The sequence below is a fragment of the Python bivittatus genome, unplaced genomic scaffold (assembly GCF_059951505.1).
Source record: "Python bivittatus isolate LINGU-HERP-01145 unplaced genomic scaffold, Pbiv_v1 ctg000480_np1212, whole genome shotgun sequence".
Lineage (NCBI taxonomy): Eukaryota > Metazoa > Chordata > Lepidosauria > Squamata > Pythonidae > Python > Python bivittatus.
This window is the reverse complement of record NW_028277075.1, coordinates 105951354-105971645: the sequence shown is the minus strand read 5'-3', so window position 1 is coordinate 105971645 and position 20292 is coordinate 105951354. Positions and strand designations below refer to the sequence as shown.

General features: G+C 38.4%; 1 protein-coding gene across 1 annotated transcript in view; it reads right to left on the bottom strand.

Moving 5' to 3' along the window:
- Positions 1-20077, bottom strand: part of CERS6 (ceramide synthase 6) — a 109699-nt gene extending 89622 nt beyond the window's left edge. Inside the window, exon 1 of the mRNA XM_088146700.1 lies at positions 19725-20077. Within this exon, the coding sequence (XP_088002826.1) occupies positions 19725-19894 (170 nt within the window). The 5' untranslated portion in view covers positions 19895-20077. The remainder of the gene's footprint in view (positions 1-19724) is intronic.
- Between the last annotated feature and the right edge of the window lie 215 nt (positions 20078-20292).

Here is a 20292-nt window from a genome sequence, read left to right as displayed (position 1 = left end):
TATGTCAATTGTGGAAGAGAATAATAAAGCTGTGATTCTGGAGCAATAAGATAATTTTTAAAAGCTGGCATAGATTATTTCTAGGAGAGGAGGGAGCACTGAAAAGATATGTTATATGAATATCTTCTGGAAACATGGTCAAGAAAACATTTTTTTGGGATTTCTGAAACACGCTATCCATTTCATCGCCAAATAATTCCCAATACGCTTTAAATCTAACTTGCATTTCCCCACTTTGTCTTAACCATCTGCTTGCAAGTCTAATGCTTGCAGACACTACCTTTAGTCAATTATTACTTACTCTAAGCTAGCCAGTAGCTCAGAATAGAGAACACAAACCAACCAGGTTCACTCTTTCTGCTTCAAATCTGCCAGTCTTTGCATTCACAGTTTTCTAGTTCCCAACTTGTCATGAAATAACAGCCATTCAAAGCAAAAAAATTATAATTTTCCCCAGCACATACACCATCCAGAAGTTTGTCAATAAAGTATTTGTGTGCACTTGCTTGGGGGTTTGCAAAAGTATTTCTTCTGGTAGGCTAATAGAGTTGCAAGAGGAAGGTAAGTTTTAAAGCCAATGCCAAATGCAGAGAAGCTTCAAAGGCCTTTCTTCTACCAGATCAGCAAGGCCTCCTAAATATGTTAGAGCAAGTCTTGAACTATGGCAGCAACCTTACAAAGACCAAAACTCCATTTTAAGATTAGAGTGAATGAATGAAATACAAGCTAAGTGGTGGGGACTGGGATGACATGGAAGACAATCTCCAATCAAAACAAAAACAAAAACCTACAAGCACAGGAGAGGCATTCTGGCATGACTGCTCTATCAAAACCTGAAGTGTGAGAGAAAACAAACAGCTGCTCTTTCTAAAGTAGTCAGGATGCTACTGGTTTGCTGTCTGTAGTATGTGATAACCAAGAGTGCACACAATGGGAGAAGCATGGAAAAAATGTCACGTGATATGTGATAAAGAACAATTTCACAGAAATAATTTTATATGAAACAGCTTCCATTCAGAAGCTTCTGAAGTATTTGAACCCATGAATCATGTCCAACAATGATGAGACAAATTTTGTGCCCTCTGACAAATTTTGTGCCCATTATCTGGAAGCGGTCTAGGAAATGTGGTTGAAAAATAAATGTGCACATACATTTGTTTTATTTTTCTAATATTGATCACAGCTAATAGGTGTTGGGAAGAGTTCAAATTCTTTGGAATTTTACCTGAAAAGTAAAAACAGTGATAAGGAGTAATAAAAATTAGCATAAGCATTAACTTCTTGGCAAACATTTACACCAAATCATTTGCATTTTCTTTTTCTCTAATATAACCATACAACAGCACACCCAAACCCCCAATGACCAATATAAGCTTTCAAAGAGAACAGTGTTTGGCTTCATAACTGATACAGCAGGCACCAGAAATACTGAATTAAGAGACATCTCTTTATGATGGCATTGTTGTGGATAATTAGGAGCACTTTAAAAATGCTAATAATTTGTAGAACATCATTTATTGCTTGTTACAAACACTTTCACTAATAACAAATGGTAAGGTGCCAACAGAAATGAAGCTAAAATGGGACTACTAAAAATCAGGAGAGAAATCTCAGTATACTTTTCCAGCCCTTACATGGATAAAAGTAAACATGGATTAAATATGCTCACTACTCAAGGAATGTTCTACTGGAAAAAATGGAATCCCCTGCTTGAGCTTCTTAAATCCTCGTTTGTGAGGATTCAATGCAACATTTTGTTTTGAGTCTTAACTGTTTTTAGTGAATTCTAAAGAATCCAGATTTAATACCCTGTTTCTTACGGCTTTTCTCAGAATGAGAGGAGGAATGACTATGTCTTCCTTTGTTGAATATGGTTGGCATGTCCATACATCTACCAGCCTTGACCCTCTTATCCTGTGGTGGTTTCACACTGCCATTCAAATATCCTGATTGCCACTCTGAGGCTGGAAATTCTGGCCAATAAAGTGGAAAAAATCAGTTCAGCAGCCCGCACTCCGTATTTCCTTTTACAGGGAGAAAAACCTGTAAAGCTGACTTGCGCAGGGGTGGGAAAGCTGTTCCTTTGATCACTCCAGAGAAAAAGGAGGGGGGAAGGGAGGAATTTCCTAGCAGGCAGGAAAAAGTGGGAATTCCCAACCACAGAAAACTGCCCCACCCTAGAGCTCAAGAAAAGCATGCAAGTACAGTATGTTTTCGTGGTTCCTCTTGAGCAGGAGCTGAGCTGATAATTAATTAAACCCAGGTTTCACAAGATCATTGGGACAAAGAACAATGATGCCAAACTCAGACTAGCGTAGCTTCTGCATATGGAAGAGACCTGCTTTTTAGTAATTAGATAAATACCAAGGAATGTATCCATGATTGCCTCTTTAACTATTGCCAAAGATTTAAGTTATGAAATTCAAATGAGAAAATATGTATTTTTCATTGGATCACTGCTAAAAACGATACATTGTCCAGACATTTTAGAATATAATCATTTCAATCCCCTAAAACACTGCAAATAGTATCCCATACAATTAGAAACACTGTAGAATTTGCATTACTGTAATCTCACCTAACCAAAAAGCTTTTGGCAAGACATTAATATATTTTTTCTTATTTTTTACAGTGTCAAAAATGCATCCAGTCCTTTCAGTATGAAGCAAATCCAATTGCCACTGTACTTTGCTCCATGACCTCCAAACAGATAGGACTGCAGGAAAAAGAAAAAGAGAGAGGCCCCTTGACCAGGAAAAAATGGTATAAAACAGTGTACACCAAGCGATATTTCTCTTTCTATGAAAAGGAACAACCACTGGATACAATACTCCAACTTCAAAGATTTAGAATTATTGGTGGCACCATAATGGTGAGCTAGAGTGATATACATTTCAGAGACCAGGTCAGCTCTAGCTACTGGTTTAGATAAAATGATGAGGTATGGTTAATTGCAGGATTTCCATGTGTCATTGCCATTTACATTAAGAAAAGAGTGAAGCAGAATCCAAGGGCCTGTCAACAGGTGCACAAAGTGCATGCATTTATTGGTTAAATCAGGATTTGTTCAAATAAGTTAGACCTCAGCCATATATTACTGTGGGCTTTTTAGCAGGACATTGTGATCTAGGAGATCCTACACAGCATGCATTGGTAAATAAATAAATAATAAAATAAATATTCTCTGTGTGTGTGCATCTGTATAGACATAGACAAATTCTGTGCTAAGATTTTAAATTATGACTATTTATGGCTATACATTAAAATACATGGATATCTACTCCTGTCATATAAATAAAGAATGCATGCCAAAGTGAACCTGCTTAATGATTAATTTCAGTTTGTGCAAAGAAAATTACTTCCAGAAAAAATTCAATGTAGAAGTGCAGCCTTACCTGTAGAAATTATATAGGCTGCAAAACCAAAGCTTGTGTATTATGTTACCTAGATTATTTACCCAACTGTGTTTTAATCATTATAACCATGTTTGTTCAGAAAAAAAAATTACTTTAAAAATTAAATTGAATTTACATTTTGAAAAATATAATTTAATTTTCTTAAATGAAATTATAAAATAATCAACCAATTAACAATACCAAATCAGGTTTTGCCACAATGTATATATTCAACAGAGACCTGGAGCTAATTATGGCTTCCTATTGAATTCACTTAGGTGTTAGAAATATTAGCAAATGCATGGTTGTTGCATGTATGCTATCTCTTTGAAGGCATATACCCTAATTTGTGGTGCACTCCTAAAAATGCACCAGCTGGTTCCTAAGATGTTAACATTTCAGGTAGTCCCCGGGTTAAGAACATCCAGGTTACAGACGACCCATAGTTAAGAATGGAGCCTATTGTAGCAAAATTCAAGTTAAATATATAATGATTTGAGTTAAATACACAATGGTTCAAGTTCATTACACAATACTACTTATACAGTATTATACGATAATACTGTTCTGGCTTACATACAAATTCAAAGTAAGGACAGACCTTGGGAACAGAACCTGTTCTTAAACTGGGGACTACCTGTAGTACAGGTAGTCCTTGCCATCTGACCACAATAGGCACTAGAATTTAGGTCACTAAGCAATTTGGTTGTTAAGTGAATCAGAGCTGATTTTACAACCTTTTTTACAATGGTTGTTAAGCAAGTCACGTGGTCGTTAAGTGAATCCAGCTTCCCCAATGGATAGTTTTTGCAGGAATTTGCTTAACGACCACACAATTCTCTTAACAACCATGGTCATTTGCTTAACTACTGTCATAAAAAAGGTTGCAAATCACAATCATGTAACCACAGGGGTCATAAAGCACTTTTCCCAAGGCTGTCGTAACTCCAGATGGTTGTTAAATGAACGGTGGTTACGTGAGGGCCACCTGTACTTGGTCAGCCAAAACTCAATACATTAGCTTGCTGTGTAAGATCACAGAAGGGTTCTGGCATTAGAGGTAGGTTGTGCTGAGAGTGCCTGTTCCAAGTTACCCAGTGAGTTGTCTGGCTGAGGCTGGGCTACAACCTGGGTCTCCCTTGTACGAGTTTAAAACCTTACTCGTTACACCACGCTACAGTTCTGTAACTATACCAAATACTATATTTTCAATAGCTTTGGGTCTCGATTTTAACAGTGCGTTCTATGAATTTTGTTCTAGCATGCTTTGGAACTAGATGCTAGAAATAGCTACAATATTTTATCTTATAGGTGGTGCTGATAACTATGGATCAATAAACCAGGTAGGATAGAGAGAAAAGTAAGACAAGAAGGAGCAGAAGAAGGCAACAGCTAATTACTTCTATATTCTGCCAAGGAAACTGCTTGGTCATGTCCATGAAGTCACAGCAGAGAAGCACAATTCAAAGGAGATTATCAGAAGTGCAGCTGCTACCATCACTGATATGACATAAACAGGGTTCAGTACCAGCAAGAACAACTCTTCATGGACTCAGGTAAAGTAAGAAGTGCCAGAGAAGTACTGTTGGCTGAATGGAATAAAACAACTGGGATACCTACAGAATCCACAGGATCAAAAGACAGGACCAAGTAGAAGTGTACCAATCAGAGCCTATTGATTAGATCTTCTATGTTGACAAAGAATGTCCAAAATTTCTATATCTGGATCTACCCACCATGGGAGTGCTCCAGTTAAGTCCCACTCCCTGATGACTTTACTCCAGTGATGTGTGTATCCCAGCATCATGTACATTTAAGCATCCAGGTCTGCATATCTTGGTTTAAGTGCGATGGCTTCCATCAACAGGGTTCTGGTTCGTGGGAAAGGCAATGCAGCTTCTCTCCTACCCTTAGCTGTAGTGCATTCCTCCAGGGAAGGAATGTCTAGCTATGTCATTAAGATGATCTCCAGAGGGGCTATTATTTGCATATTTACTTGGGGGGGGGGGATGAAATACTCTTACAATACAATTATAAAAACAAAACAGTGATAATAAATAAAGTCCATATTATTTAATCTTTATATCATACAATTGTAATTCAACTATACACTGAAAAGAAATAGGAAGGTAATTTGCACAAGTGGAAGCATGTGTATCACATGCCAGCAACACAGCAGGTGCACATTTTGATGACAATTCTGTGCTGCAGATTAGTGAGAAAATTGAAGATCTATGTATGTATAATTTAACGCAACATATTAATTTTAACAGTGAATTCATCATTGCTCATCATTATATATATATGCACACACACATACACAGAGGGAGAGAGAAAAAAAAGAGAGGGGAGGATTTTTCTAGATGAAAACAGGAGTGCATGTTCTATATTTTATTTTAAAAATAAAAATAAAAACTGTATAGATTTTTCATCAAACCCAACTTGTACTGCTAAGCAGATTGACAGAACTAGGTCAAATACTTCTCTAGAGGTTCTGGCCGATTTCAGTCAATTGACTGAAACTGCACCTCAGATGGGCCCTTTTTTTAAAAAAAATTCCAAACATCTTATTTCTAGCATTCAGATCCCAACACATCATTATCCCTGTTAGAGACAGGTAGAGAATAAAGGATGCCAGTAAGCTATACCAGTAAGCTCTTTTTTAGCTGACAAATCTGATTCCTTCTAAGCCTTATATCGTTTTAGCACTAGACAATTCTACTAACAGATCTGTGAAAGTATCCCTTAGGAGATACAGTGGAATAGGGTGGTAGATAAAATATTAAGACAGCTAAATAGCTAGGTGTATGATGAAAACAATACACTTGGCAGGCAATTTTGTATCTCGGACAATGGTCATGGACCAAGGCAAAGGTTTAATCCTGTTTTGTTGATTTACAGATAAGGAACAGTGAACCTTGCAGGGCAATCACACCTGTTTTTCAAGGCTTGGCTACAAAGTCAGAGGTTCTCTTAAGGCTTAAGGAAAAGAAAATCAGATGGTTTGGCCAACTAGAGAAGTACAGAACACAAGAACATATATAAAACCATAACTACCCTATTAAGGGAAGAAATGTTAATTACAGCTTTAAAAAATTATTGTGTGGCACACTCACTGAAGAGGCATCTTATGGATAGTCCTTGCTTAACAACTGTTCATTTAACAATGGTTTGAAGTTATGACGGCCTGAGAAAGGGTGCTTTATGGGCTGTAAAGCACTTCCGGCCATCATAAAACATTGCGTTGCTCCCCTGCAGTCACATGGCTGCTTTTCCGGTGCTTGGCAACCATCTCACATTTATGACCAGTTGCCAAGGGCCCTGCAATCATGTGATTGCCATTTGCAATCTTCTCTGCCAGCTTCCCCATTGGAAGCTGGCAGGGAAGTTTGCAAGCTGAGGGGACATGGCAGTGTGCAGGAATAGAGCTTAAATCCTGATTTGAGCTCTGTTCCACCAAGGATTTCCCCTCCATTCGCGGAGGGGAGGGGAAATCCCTTGGTGGTGGGAAGGAACGGAGCTCAAATCCTGAAGATTTGAGATCCACTTCCTGCAGCCCCACCAAGGATTTCCCCTCCATCCATGGAGGGGAGGGCAAACCCTTTGGTGGGCTTTAGAAATGTTTGAGAGTGAAAGGGCTACCTGCCAGGAGAATTTCAGCTCTATGTGGAGCTGAAACCATCTGGCAGGCAGCCCTTTTGCTCTCAGACATTTCAAACAACTCTTTCGCTCCGTCTGTTTAACGACCTGGGAGACTGCTTAACGACTGCAATTGGGTGTGTCCAAATTGTGGTCATTGAGCAAAGCAGTCTCACTTAATGACCGCTTCGCTCAATGACTGAAATTCCTTTCCCAATTGTAGTTGTTAGTCAAGGACTACCTGTAATCTGTTTTCATCCATCAGTTACATCAGTCTTGCAAAATCATCCAGGGTTCTTTTATCTACAGGAAGGAGTAAGGAAAGAGCTGCAGCACTATTGGGAAGGTGGGGTAGGAGGCAGGTGATAATTTTCCTCCAATTTATCTGTGGAGTTAAAATGGAAGGAGTCTATGGGGTTGGTTTTGCTTGCAAATACAGCCTAAAGGGAAAAAATCTGAGCTAATAGTATACTGTATAGTTTGAGATTAATACACTGGGAAATATCATTACAGAAGTTATTGCTATACAAACCCATCCAGTAATTTCCTGTTAATAGCTGGTTTGGTTTTCCAGCTATAAATAAACCCCATATTGTTTAATTCAAGTATCTCACCCTTGACCCCCCTCTCAAACCAAATTCATCACTCAACAACAGAAGCCTCATCTTCTATTCACCTACATGCAACATACACACAGGTATGTGTATCTATCACATTATTCTTTTGGATAAGCAATGTTATGCAAAGCCCAAATAAGTAAGGGATAGTATGCCAAAGAAACTGAAAGGATGATGTGAAAAAAGAAAAGGAAATACAGCCAAATCTAGTTCATTCTAGCACCACATACTCTAAATTTCTATCCTTGCTTCCAGAGATTCATCCACCATTACATAAATTACCTTTGCTGGAAGCTTCTGGTGAGTGCCATGGCAAACTGATGTCCCTAAAAAACAGGGAAAATGTTATGGCTGAAAATGGTGTCTGAATGCTGGATCCGGACCACTGAAATCTCCCCGGAGACAGGAGAGATCTCAAGATTACCCACACATACTCTGGACAGCTGTTTTTGTGAGCAGATGGCAGGAACAGATGTTTTTGTGGTCAGCTTGCAATTGGCTGGGAGTCACGGGACTCCATCATGCTTATAGCTGTTAATGTAGCCTATATGGGCACGAGATTCAACTGAGGCTCACCTCTTAATCACTTTGAATTTTTTTTTTTTACTGCTTTTTAAAGACTGAGAACCTTCAGAACAGCAAGTTTCATTGAATTCACTGGGTGAGTTTTCTTCAAGCCTTTAAGAAAGAAGTTTTAACTATGAGTTTAAAGGTGTGTAAAAAAATTTTTTTTGGAACATACAGCAAAATGATGTTTAGTATTGATCTTAGAAAGTTTTAAATGGATTAAGGGCTCAGATGGACTTGATTTAAGACTCTAAAGTTAATTAAAAGAATCCTTCCTATGGGAAACTGTCTATGTTTATATTTGGAAACAACTGATAAGATGTCTTTGAAGGTTGGATACTAGAAGGAAATAAATGCATTAATTAAGAGAGATAAATGATAAATAAAATAAATGCATTAATAAATAAATGCATTAATTAAGAGAGATCTATGATAAGATCTTTAAGAGAGATCTATGATGAGTGGGTGCAGGTTAATTTTAAAGTTATCTCCTATTATAGAAAAACCAGATGGTGTTACTGAAGAGGAACAAGTTCCACTTAATAAATCTGAAATCAAATTGAATGTGGATTCAAAAATGACATCTTATAAGAAGGAGATGGAAATATTGGATTTACAAATGAAACTGGTTGATGATTTAACAATTTAAAAAGACACAAAAATACTAAACCAGAAGAGTGATGTGGATAACCTCTCTATATTGGATTTACAAAAGGGACTTGTTGAAGCTGTCAACAATTTCATGAGAAGAGACAATGAGAATATGAACAGTGACGTGGATAATTTTTTTATACTGGAATTACAAAAGGGGCTTGTTAAAGATGCCAATGATTCTGAGAGAAGAGGCAAAGAATCTGGGTTTATGAAATATAGTCTGTAAGAGTTATGTTGTTATTTCTGATAACCCTTAATGGACTTTTGCTGATTAAGATGGAGAGATGAAGTTTTAAAGATTGGTTTATAGAGAATGGGATGAGATGTGGGAAGAAGAGATGGTTGGTTTTATTTTAAGAATTAGTGATAAGCTGTTAATGTTGACTATACTTGCTGGGAATGAAGGGGGAGGTTTCTTCTCTTTTTTCCTTTTTTTTTTTTTGGTTGTTTTTCTTCTTTTTCTGCACCTTATTTTTTGTTTTTTATTTTTTTCTATATTTTTATATCATGTAGATAGTTTTATCTGTATAATATAATCCACAGTACAATTATTATATAAAAATACATTACCTTTTGCTTTTTAATCTTCTCACCTCTCTGTTTCTGAGGATCTCATCAACTCCATTTAACCATGGAGACTTTCTTGGTCTTCCCCTTTCTTTCAAGCTATTGCATGCTTGCCTTGGCAAAATACTGCATGACTGTTCCCAGTCAACTTTATCTGAGCACTTTCTCAGCCTTACCTTTTCCTACTCTGTAGCCCTGATCTGCTTTGTTTCAATTATAAACCTAGGGATTCCCTGAGTAAAATTGCAAGAAGTGCATAAAACTTGAATGGTTGTGCTTAACCTTTGTGTCACACAGACCCCCAAACCAGTTAAAATGTTATAGGCTAACTTAAATGTTATCCCATTCCAATATAAGAAAGAGCCTGAAGATACACAACTTACTAAATTAAGGAGATGAAAAAAGCTAGGATACCTGTCATTGCAGAAGTTGCAGAGAGATACAGAGAGAGTCTCAAATTAATCCCATTTGCCTTAAATTAGCTATACAATGGTACCTCGGGTCACGAACGCTTCTGTTCACAACCAATTCAGGTCACGAACAGCACAGTTCGCAAAATTTTGCTTCTGTCCACGAACTCCGCATCGGGTGATGAACAGGATCCACGGCCATTTCCCTGCCATGACACGTGGTCGTGGCTTCCTGTAGGGAGGGGGACTCTCCCTCCAAGCAATGACCGCCTCCCCACCCGCCTTCCTGTCCTCCACGCCAGAAGTCGCCTCGAGCAAGGTTAGCGTTCTCTCTCTTCGTACTGCACTGTACTGTATTTTGTTTCATATTTTTGTGGTTTTAAAAAAAAATACATATGATTCAGAATGGATTAACTGTAATTACATTGAACCTTATGGGAAAATTTGATTTGGGACGCGACTAAAATCGGTTGGCGACCAAATTCGGAGGGGTCAGAACGGATTAACCATATTTACATTGAACCTTATGGGAAAATTTGATTCGGGTTGCGACCAATTCGGGTCACGACCAGAGTCGCAGAACGAATTAAGTTCGTGACCTGAGGTACCACTGTATTTTAGACCATCCTTCTCCAACAACATCCTAATTCTCAGTTTCATGTTTAACGCCAGATCTCCTTTTCTCCTCAAGCATCACCTGACTCCTAAATCTAATAGCTTACTGAACTGAAAAGACTTAAAAATATTCTGTATAGAGTTTAATGGTACCAGCCATTAACAGCACAACATTATATAGTTCTACTCAGACAAAATCCCCTAAGGTTGCAATTCTATACCTTCTTATTTTGGGTGAACCATAAACTGACCATTATGTATGGAATAAATAATCATTGGTTGTATGTAATATGCTAACTGATTGATTGTATTATAATCTATAACCCATGGTTTATACCATGCTAATCTATAAACCATGGTTTACAAGAAATATAATTAAGCGTATTGGTTGTGCAAACCAAACTAATGGGATTTAATTCTATGAATTGTATTGGATGAGACCAAGAGACCATCTGGTCCAGTGGTGAAATATGTGCCTTGGAAAAGTCCACGTGCAGGGCAGGACTACAGTATCATCTGCCCTACCCATATCCCAGCAACGGGAATCCCAAGGCTTACTAGCAGAGATATATAAGTGTTTATTATTATTATTATTTTTTTAAAAAGAACATTAGTGTACTTATACTCAGACATAAAGAGGTAAGTTAAAAGTGTTAAGATTGACCTAAAAACCATCAAAGAGGGATTTCTATAAATATGAGAAATATGAGTAATGATAAATACTGCAGTATGTGAACTGAGAGTTATTTTATGCTTACACTTCTTGACATACTATATTCTTCTATTTTTTACATTAGACACAGAAGGTTAAAATACTAAAAATTTAGGAAGTACCTTCAGTTTAATTTCTGTGAGGCAACTATGAAAGGGGTGATCTGAAACAGAAAAGTAGGTGTTTAAACTTTACCCAGATTTAGAGAGCAATATGTGGTACCTTAAACAAACTGTTGTTTGTTTTTAATAGCCATCAATCCTTATCACTGGCTATGCTGACTAGAAGTGATGGAAGTCCAACACTAACAAAGGGGGCACACATTGCCCATTCCTGTCCTAATGTACAGTAGCCTGTGACTGATGTTATAGTTTAGAACGCCATTTACCCAGAAGCTTGTTTCAGTCTCTGCAGAACTGTGCATAGTGTCTATATACAAGAGCTCATAAGTAAGTGTGTGATTATCTATGAGAAGCTATGCACTCTTGTTTGGCATACAGGTAGTCCTCGAGTTATGACTGCAATTGGGAGCGGGATTGCTGTCACTAAGCGATGCGGTCATAAAGCACAATGTCATGTGACTGCATCACTTAGCGATGGCTATCCAGGCAGTCCTGGTGGTCTTTGTAACTCAAGACGCATGGGTCATTAAGCGGGAAGCGGATGACTGATGAAGTTCCACTATGTGGCTAAAATTTATTGCCAAGTCCTAGTTTGGGGAACCTGACTGCATGTTGGCTACTGATTCTCTGGCAACTCTGGTGACCACTGATCAGGTAACTAACATCTTGCTTCCAGGGAGAGGTATCTAATATTCTAGGAATTCCAACTGAATAAAAATAATTGAAATATCTAGGTATCAGCATTACCAAGAATATAAAAAACTTATTAAATAACAATTTTAACCCAGTCTGGAAAAAAATAAAGAAATGAAACACTGGACTAAATGTCATTTGAATATTTTAGGTCAGATAGCAACCAATAAAATGAAAGTTCTTTCAAACCTTAATTTTTAATTTCAATCCCTTCCACTGAAATTTTCAGATAGAATATTAATGATATGGCAGAGGACTGAAAGCTTTTACTTCAGCTGTAAGAAATCAAGAATGCATAGGAGGTTTTTATATTGGCCTCAGAAACAGGGAAATTTGTGGGGGGTCCCAAGTTTAAAACTTTATTTTCAAGCATCACAATTAAGTCATTCAGTTCCATTTATATAGTAGATAATCTGACTAAGCAGTGGAATTCTACAAAGAGTATATCAGAACCTGACATTTTAAAAAAAATTATATACTTTTTTAGCTCATGATTTTTTTTAAATAAGCAAAAACAATAATGTCTTTACCAAGATAATGTTTCAGATCTGGAAAAAAAGATATCCAATATTAATAGATGACATCTACCGTCTAGTACCTCTAACTACCTTTGTTTGGGATGGAGAACTGATATGGATTAACTCAATTAAACTGACAAATTATAACTTCTATAAGATAGACAACTTTTATAGTAATATTGGGCCATGTAATAAGGATGACATTGCACAATGTACTGGCTGCCACCCACCCTGGTTCTTCTGGCACCAGCTTAACACTATATTGGGTAAAGAGGAGGTCAAATACTCCGTATCTCACCCATATACTATATACTATCTTGAAGAACTTAATATTGAATTCTTTGGCATAACCAGAAGGAATAATGTCAAAGATCTATATGCAATTATTGCAAATTGAAATAGGGAATCCCTCTTTTGGTCTAAAGGATGCTTGGGATACTGATCTAGGATAGTGGGATCAAAATCACAATCAGTATAAAAATCAGGTTTCCTTTCTGCCTCTATCTAAGAGTTGCTATGGAAGATATTACCTCAGTATGAACAAATTAATCCACAAGTTGATCAATTGATTTGTGGATCAATAAAGCTTTTTCAATCACTTTACTATAAAAAAGTTACTGACAGAATAAAGAATCTTCAAATGCACGAATCACAGTTTAATCAAATCTGAGCAAATTGTATTCATTTTGTTAATTGCAATAGAATTAATTTAATAAACTCTCATGATATATGGAATTTATGAACAACTTTTGATTTTTTTTTGTCACTAATACCCTTTCTCATTAGGTTCTTTTTAATGCAGATTACTGTTTAATAATAATGATGATGATGATGATTAAATATTATTTCAAAAAAACTTTAAATCTAACATCTTGCTACAATATCAGAACCAAATGGCTACGTGGATGTACCAGCTCTCAGAGACCAGGCAGCCCAGCAGGTGGGACAGAATTAAAATCAAACATCATCACATATGGGTCCTATTCAAATGGGAACCCAGACTGATCCCACAGCTGCTGCTGAAGCAGCTGCCACTTTACCCATCTTATGCCTAGTAGGTACTTTCCCACCAAATATGATGGGAATCTTAGCAAATCCATTACCTTTCTTGCTCAATGTCAAATGTGCATCTCCCTGAAATCAAAGGACTTTCCCCTGACTAAATCCATGTAGGATTTGTGATGAACCTAATGACAGAAAGAACAACTGCCCTGATTTGGACAACTATGCTAATTTTGTGCATGCTTGACTGCTAATTTCAGGAATCCTGTCAAGTAAATGATAGCCAACTGTGAGATCCACCACATAGTTTCAGCTGCTAGTCAGGAAAAGACTGGAATGGAAAAGGAAATGTGTGCCTTCAAATCAGTTTTGACTCCTGGTGATTGCCTGGACAATCCCTTCAGTTTTCTTGGCAACATTTTCAGAAGTGTCTTGCCAGTTCCTTTTTTACAGGGTGAGAAAAAGTGACCTGCCAAAAGTCACTCAACTGGCTTTGTACTGTGGGAGAATGTGGGTGGGAAAGAAAGATGCCATTATTCAATTTCATTACTCTTCCCTTCCTCTCTACCTATATCTCAGGGAGTTCAGAACTTGAATCCATGAAACTGGGAGCCAGAGTGCTCCACTAACTGCCCAAAAGAAATTATGTGATCACTCACAAGGCTTATGTTTATCTTACTGAAAGACATTATCAGCCCTTTCTTCTTCCCTGCCAGTACTTCTATCCTTTTTGTAAAAAAAGAAAAAAGAAAAAAAGATGCCTTTTATGTGTTATCCATAATCTCTAGCTCCTGAACCCCTTAATCATTATGGATCAGTACTCCCTTTCATTTCTGAACTCTCAGAATAACTGCAGTGGACATGAATTTTTACCATGCCCCAGCTTAGAGGGCTTAGAATCTGATTTGCATGAAAGAAGGGCATATTTAATTGCCTTCCATTGTTGTTAACTTTGAATATACAGTTATACATTTTGAATTTTAAAAGGGAAACAATTCAGTTACTGAGATTTCTGCCTTTTTATCCTGTTTTCTTTCAATACATCTTCTTAAAAAAAATTCTGGAAGAATCTTGATTGCTACGGAGGTGGGTCAGCTAAAAATTAGATGTCTTGTTATATCTTGGACTGGAAGAGTCTGCACAACCCAAAGTGGGGAAAAGGCCTGGGTGTGTGTGTGTGGAGGAGAGAGTATCTCATCAGCTCCAGCAGAAAACAAGTGGATATTGAAGTTTCTTATGCCACTTCCCTGCCACCCCCTGTTCTATGAAGAGGAATGAGGGGGGAGAATCACCACAGCTTCTGGCTACTCTGAATCAGGAAGAAAGAGGGGTGCTTCCTGGTACTTCCAGACACATAGAAGGGGAGGAAATTGCGAATGGACAGGGGAACAGGAAAAGAGGTAAGCCAAGAGCCAGTGGTTAAACAGTGTACGATAACTGGTCAGTTTCAAGGCCACGAGTCCACTAAAATGTGGGAAAGATGGGAAGCAGTAGTAATGAATTTAAACTGCCACAAACATAAGAATGCAATTGCACCTGCAGGATGAGAAGGCTTTATTGTGACTTCATTTTAGATTCTTATCTAAAGATTCTTAGTTAAATGCACTGGGTCATGTATATGAGAGACTTTAGCTGAGTCTGAATCTATCAGCCAAATAAAGCTGGGTGAAATTAAGGAACTGAGCTTTATTGCCAAGTCCTGGTCCAGGGAGCCTGACAGGGGAATTTGTTTAAAAGGATGGTCCCTGCATTAAATGTTTATTTAATGGTCAACGACAGCAGAAAGTTTAGGAAACTGTTTTAGGAGCGTGCTGGAACCACATTATAAAGCCTAGTAGTTAAGAGAAAAACTTTTTATTTCATTCCATTTACATTTTAGTTTACTGCAATTAAAATAAAATACAGTTAACATGAGTACTACCCAGCTGTGTATTTTATATTCCCTCCCTTCTATCACATTAATATAGTTTTGTACTGGGGGCAGTAGTCCCCCAATTGGGGGCTGTGATCTGGGGCTCAGTTGTGTAACTGTGCACTCATTCTTTTGCAGCCAGCACCTAAGGAATTGGAAGGGTTCGCCCCCCTCCGTTCTGTTCCAGGGTGATATTTTCATATTTTTATATTCTTAAAATGAGCGCACCTCCATCCTCCTTTTTATGAAGAACACACCTATGAGATAATTTTTTGCTAAGAAAGAGAGTGAGAGATTGGCTCAGAGTAACCCAATAAGTTTCATGGATTCCTTGTCCTAGCTGACAACACTGAATAGAACATCACATTCTATCTCGGTTTGAGTTTAACATCCAGGACTTAAAATTGTTGCTTCAGTTTTGAAGAAGAAGCTGTACTAGAACGGTTTAGACTCCATTTAGCAACTCTTCCCATCTACATAAAAGCAAACATATGGAAATTGTTACGCAATTTGCTTCTATACAATTCTTATGTGCAATTAGTCTTTATAGAAGAGTAATTACCATAAAACATTATAATAAAAACTGAATCTTCCCAGCTGAAATCAGAAGCAAATCTTTGATTAAATGAGTTCAGATTACAAAACGTTGAATACTTGGGAGCGAGTTCCACTGAATTCAGAAACACTTATGCCAAAATAGCCATGATTAAAGTATTCAACAAAAAAGTACAGCAATTCTGCCAAGAACAATGAATCACGCTTGCTTATTACAGTTCTAAGGCAAAAAAGCCACAATCTGGGGCTTCTGCTACATTTGCATTACGTGATTTAAGCAATAGAAGCATTTAAGGGACAAGATATTAAATGTATTACTGTGTAGAACAATGAACTGAGAACGTAGCATCTCATAAGTATATGCAAATAAAATATATGGTGAGGTTAGCACCGTTAAATGCTACATCAATTCTGGAACTAAAAGAAACTAAGCAAAAAGAAAATGAAGAAGGGAAAGCCCTTCCTTCCAAAATGCTAAAAGGTGAATGCCCACTGAATTTTACCTATGTGATTTTCAACAGATATTGAACATATTTTCACATTATGCTAAGCCATTTAACATTTGGTTTAACATTTCATCCAAACTTAGTTTTATGTTGCTGGGCCTGCCCTATGAAATCCAGACATAGAAAATTTGAGACTGTGCTCATGCAGTCACAGGTATAATAGGAGGAAATTTTAGTCTTTCATGTTTAAGAAAGATAATATTTGCCTCTTTATCCAAGCCAATCAACCAACAGTTTTGCAAAACTACATACTAGAGCCCCAAACAACGCTGAGACCCAGACTGGAGAATAACTGTGGCATGCATAAGTCATCATTTCATGGTTTGGGGCAACATGCCAAACTATTGCTTGCCCCAAAACTGTACCAAACTTCTAATCTTCTCTCACAAGCACAAAAATCCATAATGTGTGAACTCAAACCTTCTCATTTATTCAACAAACAATGGTTAAGCAAAGATTGTTGCATGAACACAGCTTGTGTATACTCTGCATACACATTAAGTTTAAAAACAACAAGGCAGGAAAATATAAAGATATGGGCATGTGACATATGGACAGGCCAATGGAGGAAGAAACAAGTACTGTTTAGAATGCAGCAATCTTTTGTATTGATCACCAGAAGATCACAAGCCATATTTTTACCAGGTTTACACATAATGCTAAGTCATAGTAGAAGATAGAAAATGTGTGCAATGATTATGCATTACCAGAAATGTCTTTAAAAAATGGAGACCAAAGAAGTGTGATCAGAGATGAAATGTACCTATAGCGTTACCCCAAGGTGAGTTCCTGTGGCACCTACTATTAGGGATGATGCTGTCTCCACCCAAAAGAACTTGTTCCTGGATAAGGAGTACTAGGAAACAAGGCTGATAGCATTATTAACCTCAGGTATGTGTTCCATACTACGACTATGCTGAGTAGTCTTGTCTAGCACCCTTTGGCCCAGTCAGAGCTTCAGCTGCTAAGTATCCACAGACATTTTCAGCCAGGCAATACCTTTTCTCCTTTCTGTAATTTCTTAGGCAGGGCAATCCTATGTGGAAAGAGAGGAAGTACCAAGGCAGACAAACTGTCTTTTCCAGTTGCATTGCCAGCTTGTAGTGACAGGTGGGCGGGAGGCATAGTTTGTTCTTTTCTATCTGGCAGTTTTTGTACCTTCTTATTTTATCCTCCCACAGATTTTAATCCGAGGGAAATGAACTATGTCAAGGCTAGCACAGTTCTTCCTCCACAGAGCATAGGAAAACAATGGATACTGTGATCTGTCACTTCTGCTGGCTCACCTCTGGCATGTGTGTGAGTGTCAGAGTATCATGGGCTACAGATTTCTCCACAGGCCCAGGAAAGATGCTTGCAGATCCCTCCAATACTGAACCTTTTTTTAACCATGGAGAGGGTAGACTTGAAAGATCTAACGGCACTTGGAAAGCCCTATCATGGACACAAAAACTGCAGCCTAGAAGAAATGGATGTTTCTTTTCAAAGCACTTACTTACCTGTTTCTATCTGGTGCTGCTATTCAGAGGAAGGCTTTTAAAAAACTGCAAAAGGTACACGTCTATATGTAATATTTAAATAAGAAAGAGTAAGTGATAAAGGCCTCCTATCCCCTCCCTTGAACAGGTCCTATGAAGTACCTTGGTTATACTGGGAAAGCTGACAAAGCATTTTCTTCAAGAACTCAACTTGATATGAGAGGAGCAGGAGTGGGATAGAGAAGAAGAATTAGGGAATTTATGGTAGAGATCAAGTAATAAAGAAAAGAAGGGTCCATACTGTTATCAACCTCACCCTTTTATCCCCTAATATGCCAGATTAAAAAGCTTTGATATATTCTATACAATCAGGATTTTAAAGAAAAGAAAAGAAACCTTTAACAATAGTTTGGATTGGCTACCACCTGGAATCTTGGAATAAAAATAGCACAAATCTAAATAGTATCAATCCTAAGGGGGCAGGGGGGAATTATGCAGAATTATCTTAAGCAATTCTCCAACAACAAACAATATCTTCACTCCATGGATTGGGTGACATTTACAATATTTTACTAGTTTAGATTAGGGTTTAGGAATCATGATTTAATACCGATTACTAATTTTATCAACAGACTTTTTTTTCCTATGGTAAATATTTTTTTGGGTTGAAGACTAAAAGCTAACAAGAATTGTAACTTAATCAGTAATGCAATCTAGTTTATTAAATACTAAGGACATGAACATGTCACTATTTTAGTAAATTCACAGCCCTAATTCTTTTTTGCTTATTACCTATATCAAAATATACAAGTACTTTCTTTTAGAAAGTGGACATTTATTTTTAGGATAGAATAATGTTGAAAAGTTATTTAGGATCTATTTTGATCCAGGGCTCATTATGATTCTGTTTGCTCTTACCTGCTTTAAATTCTGTAGCTCCAGCCTGGAATTTAATTAGGGTTTGTTTCTTTTTTCTTTTTTACTCATTTAAGGCTATGAGTATGTATGGGCATGTAAAGAAAGCCTTATTTCTTTCTTTGGACTCTATGGCCTCTTCTTCCAATTCTGCTGTTAGAAAACAGTGTTTCAAGTCTGAGGGCCTACCTTAGAGCACATTCTACTGAATCCTGCTATATTTATCTGAAACACAAAGCCATGAGGCTATTCGAAAGAAGTTGGTTGAGTTAACAAGACACAGAGTTCTCATTTTCCAAAGCATATGATTCTCCACAGGGTTAATCACAAAAATTCCCATTCCTCCAATCTGGTACCAGCAGACTGGCTGAGGACTGTCAATGAAATTTTGCCTTTGAATGCCATCATGTGGGCATGCTGCCCATCACAAAACTGCCTTCTCTGATAGTACCAAACAGAAGAGTGGAAAGAAAGAGGGTCTAAAACGAACTCAGATGCCTTCTAGCCAAAATAAACGCCTTCTTTTTTGTTTCACAAACCTAATGACCACACTGGACTAACACAGCGTAAGGAAACCACATTCCCCTCCTCTCTCCTTTTCTTCAGGGAAGTTTGATCTGTCCATCCCACAGTCCTAACTCCAGAGGCTAAATGGGTGCCATGCCGTAAGGGTCTTTTCCTACCACCAATATAGCTTCAGGCGCACGCCAGCCCAAGAGACAAACATGACACCAGCCCAGCGAGTTAGCACGCGAGTTGTTAACGGGAAGAGCAGACCTTCCCACCGGAGGCTGAGGTGAGATGGGGTGGGGACGAGGGAAGGCGATGCCCAAGGTAGCCTCCTCACCTTTCGAAAAGCATGCGGATCATGAAGATGCAGAAGGCCAGGGGAAAGGCTAAGTAGAGGTCCTCCACCTGAGGGAAGGTGGCTTCTTCGGTGCTCTTCAGATCCGCCCAAGTGACATTGTGTGGCAGCCAAAACCTCTCGTTCCAGAACCAAGCGAGGATCCCTGCCATCTTTGCTTTGTCTGGCTCAGCCTCCCCCCACCTTTTTGCTTTCCTCCCGCTTGCCGCCGCCGCCGCCGCTGAGGATGCTCAGGCGCGCGCGTGTGCGCGTGTGCCCGCCGAGCTTAATGTGCCTTGAATCTCGCCGGTCAGAGCTATTGATGCTGTTCTAAACCCCTCCCTAAGCAGCCGCCGCCGCCGCCGCCACCTCCAACCTGGTCCCGCCCACCCCTCCAGCTTGCCTGTTCAGGGAAGAGGCCGCCCTGCCTGTCACAAGTCCTTCAGGAGGCGCCCTCTGATTGGCTTCTGGGATTGTCAGCCAGCTGGACGCAGGCAAGTCCTAACGCTCCCGCTGCAGCTGCTTCAGCCCCCCACCCCCTGTGTTCGGCCGCGGAAGGAAGGATTTCGAC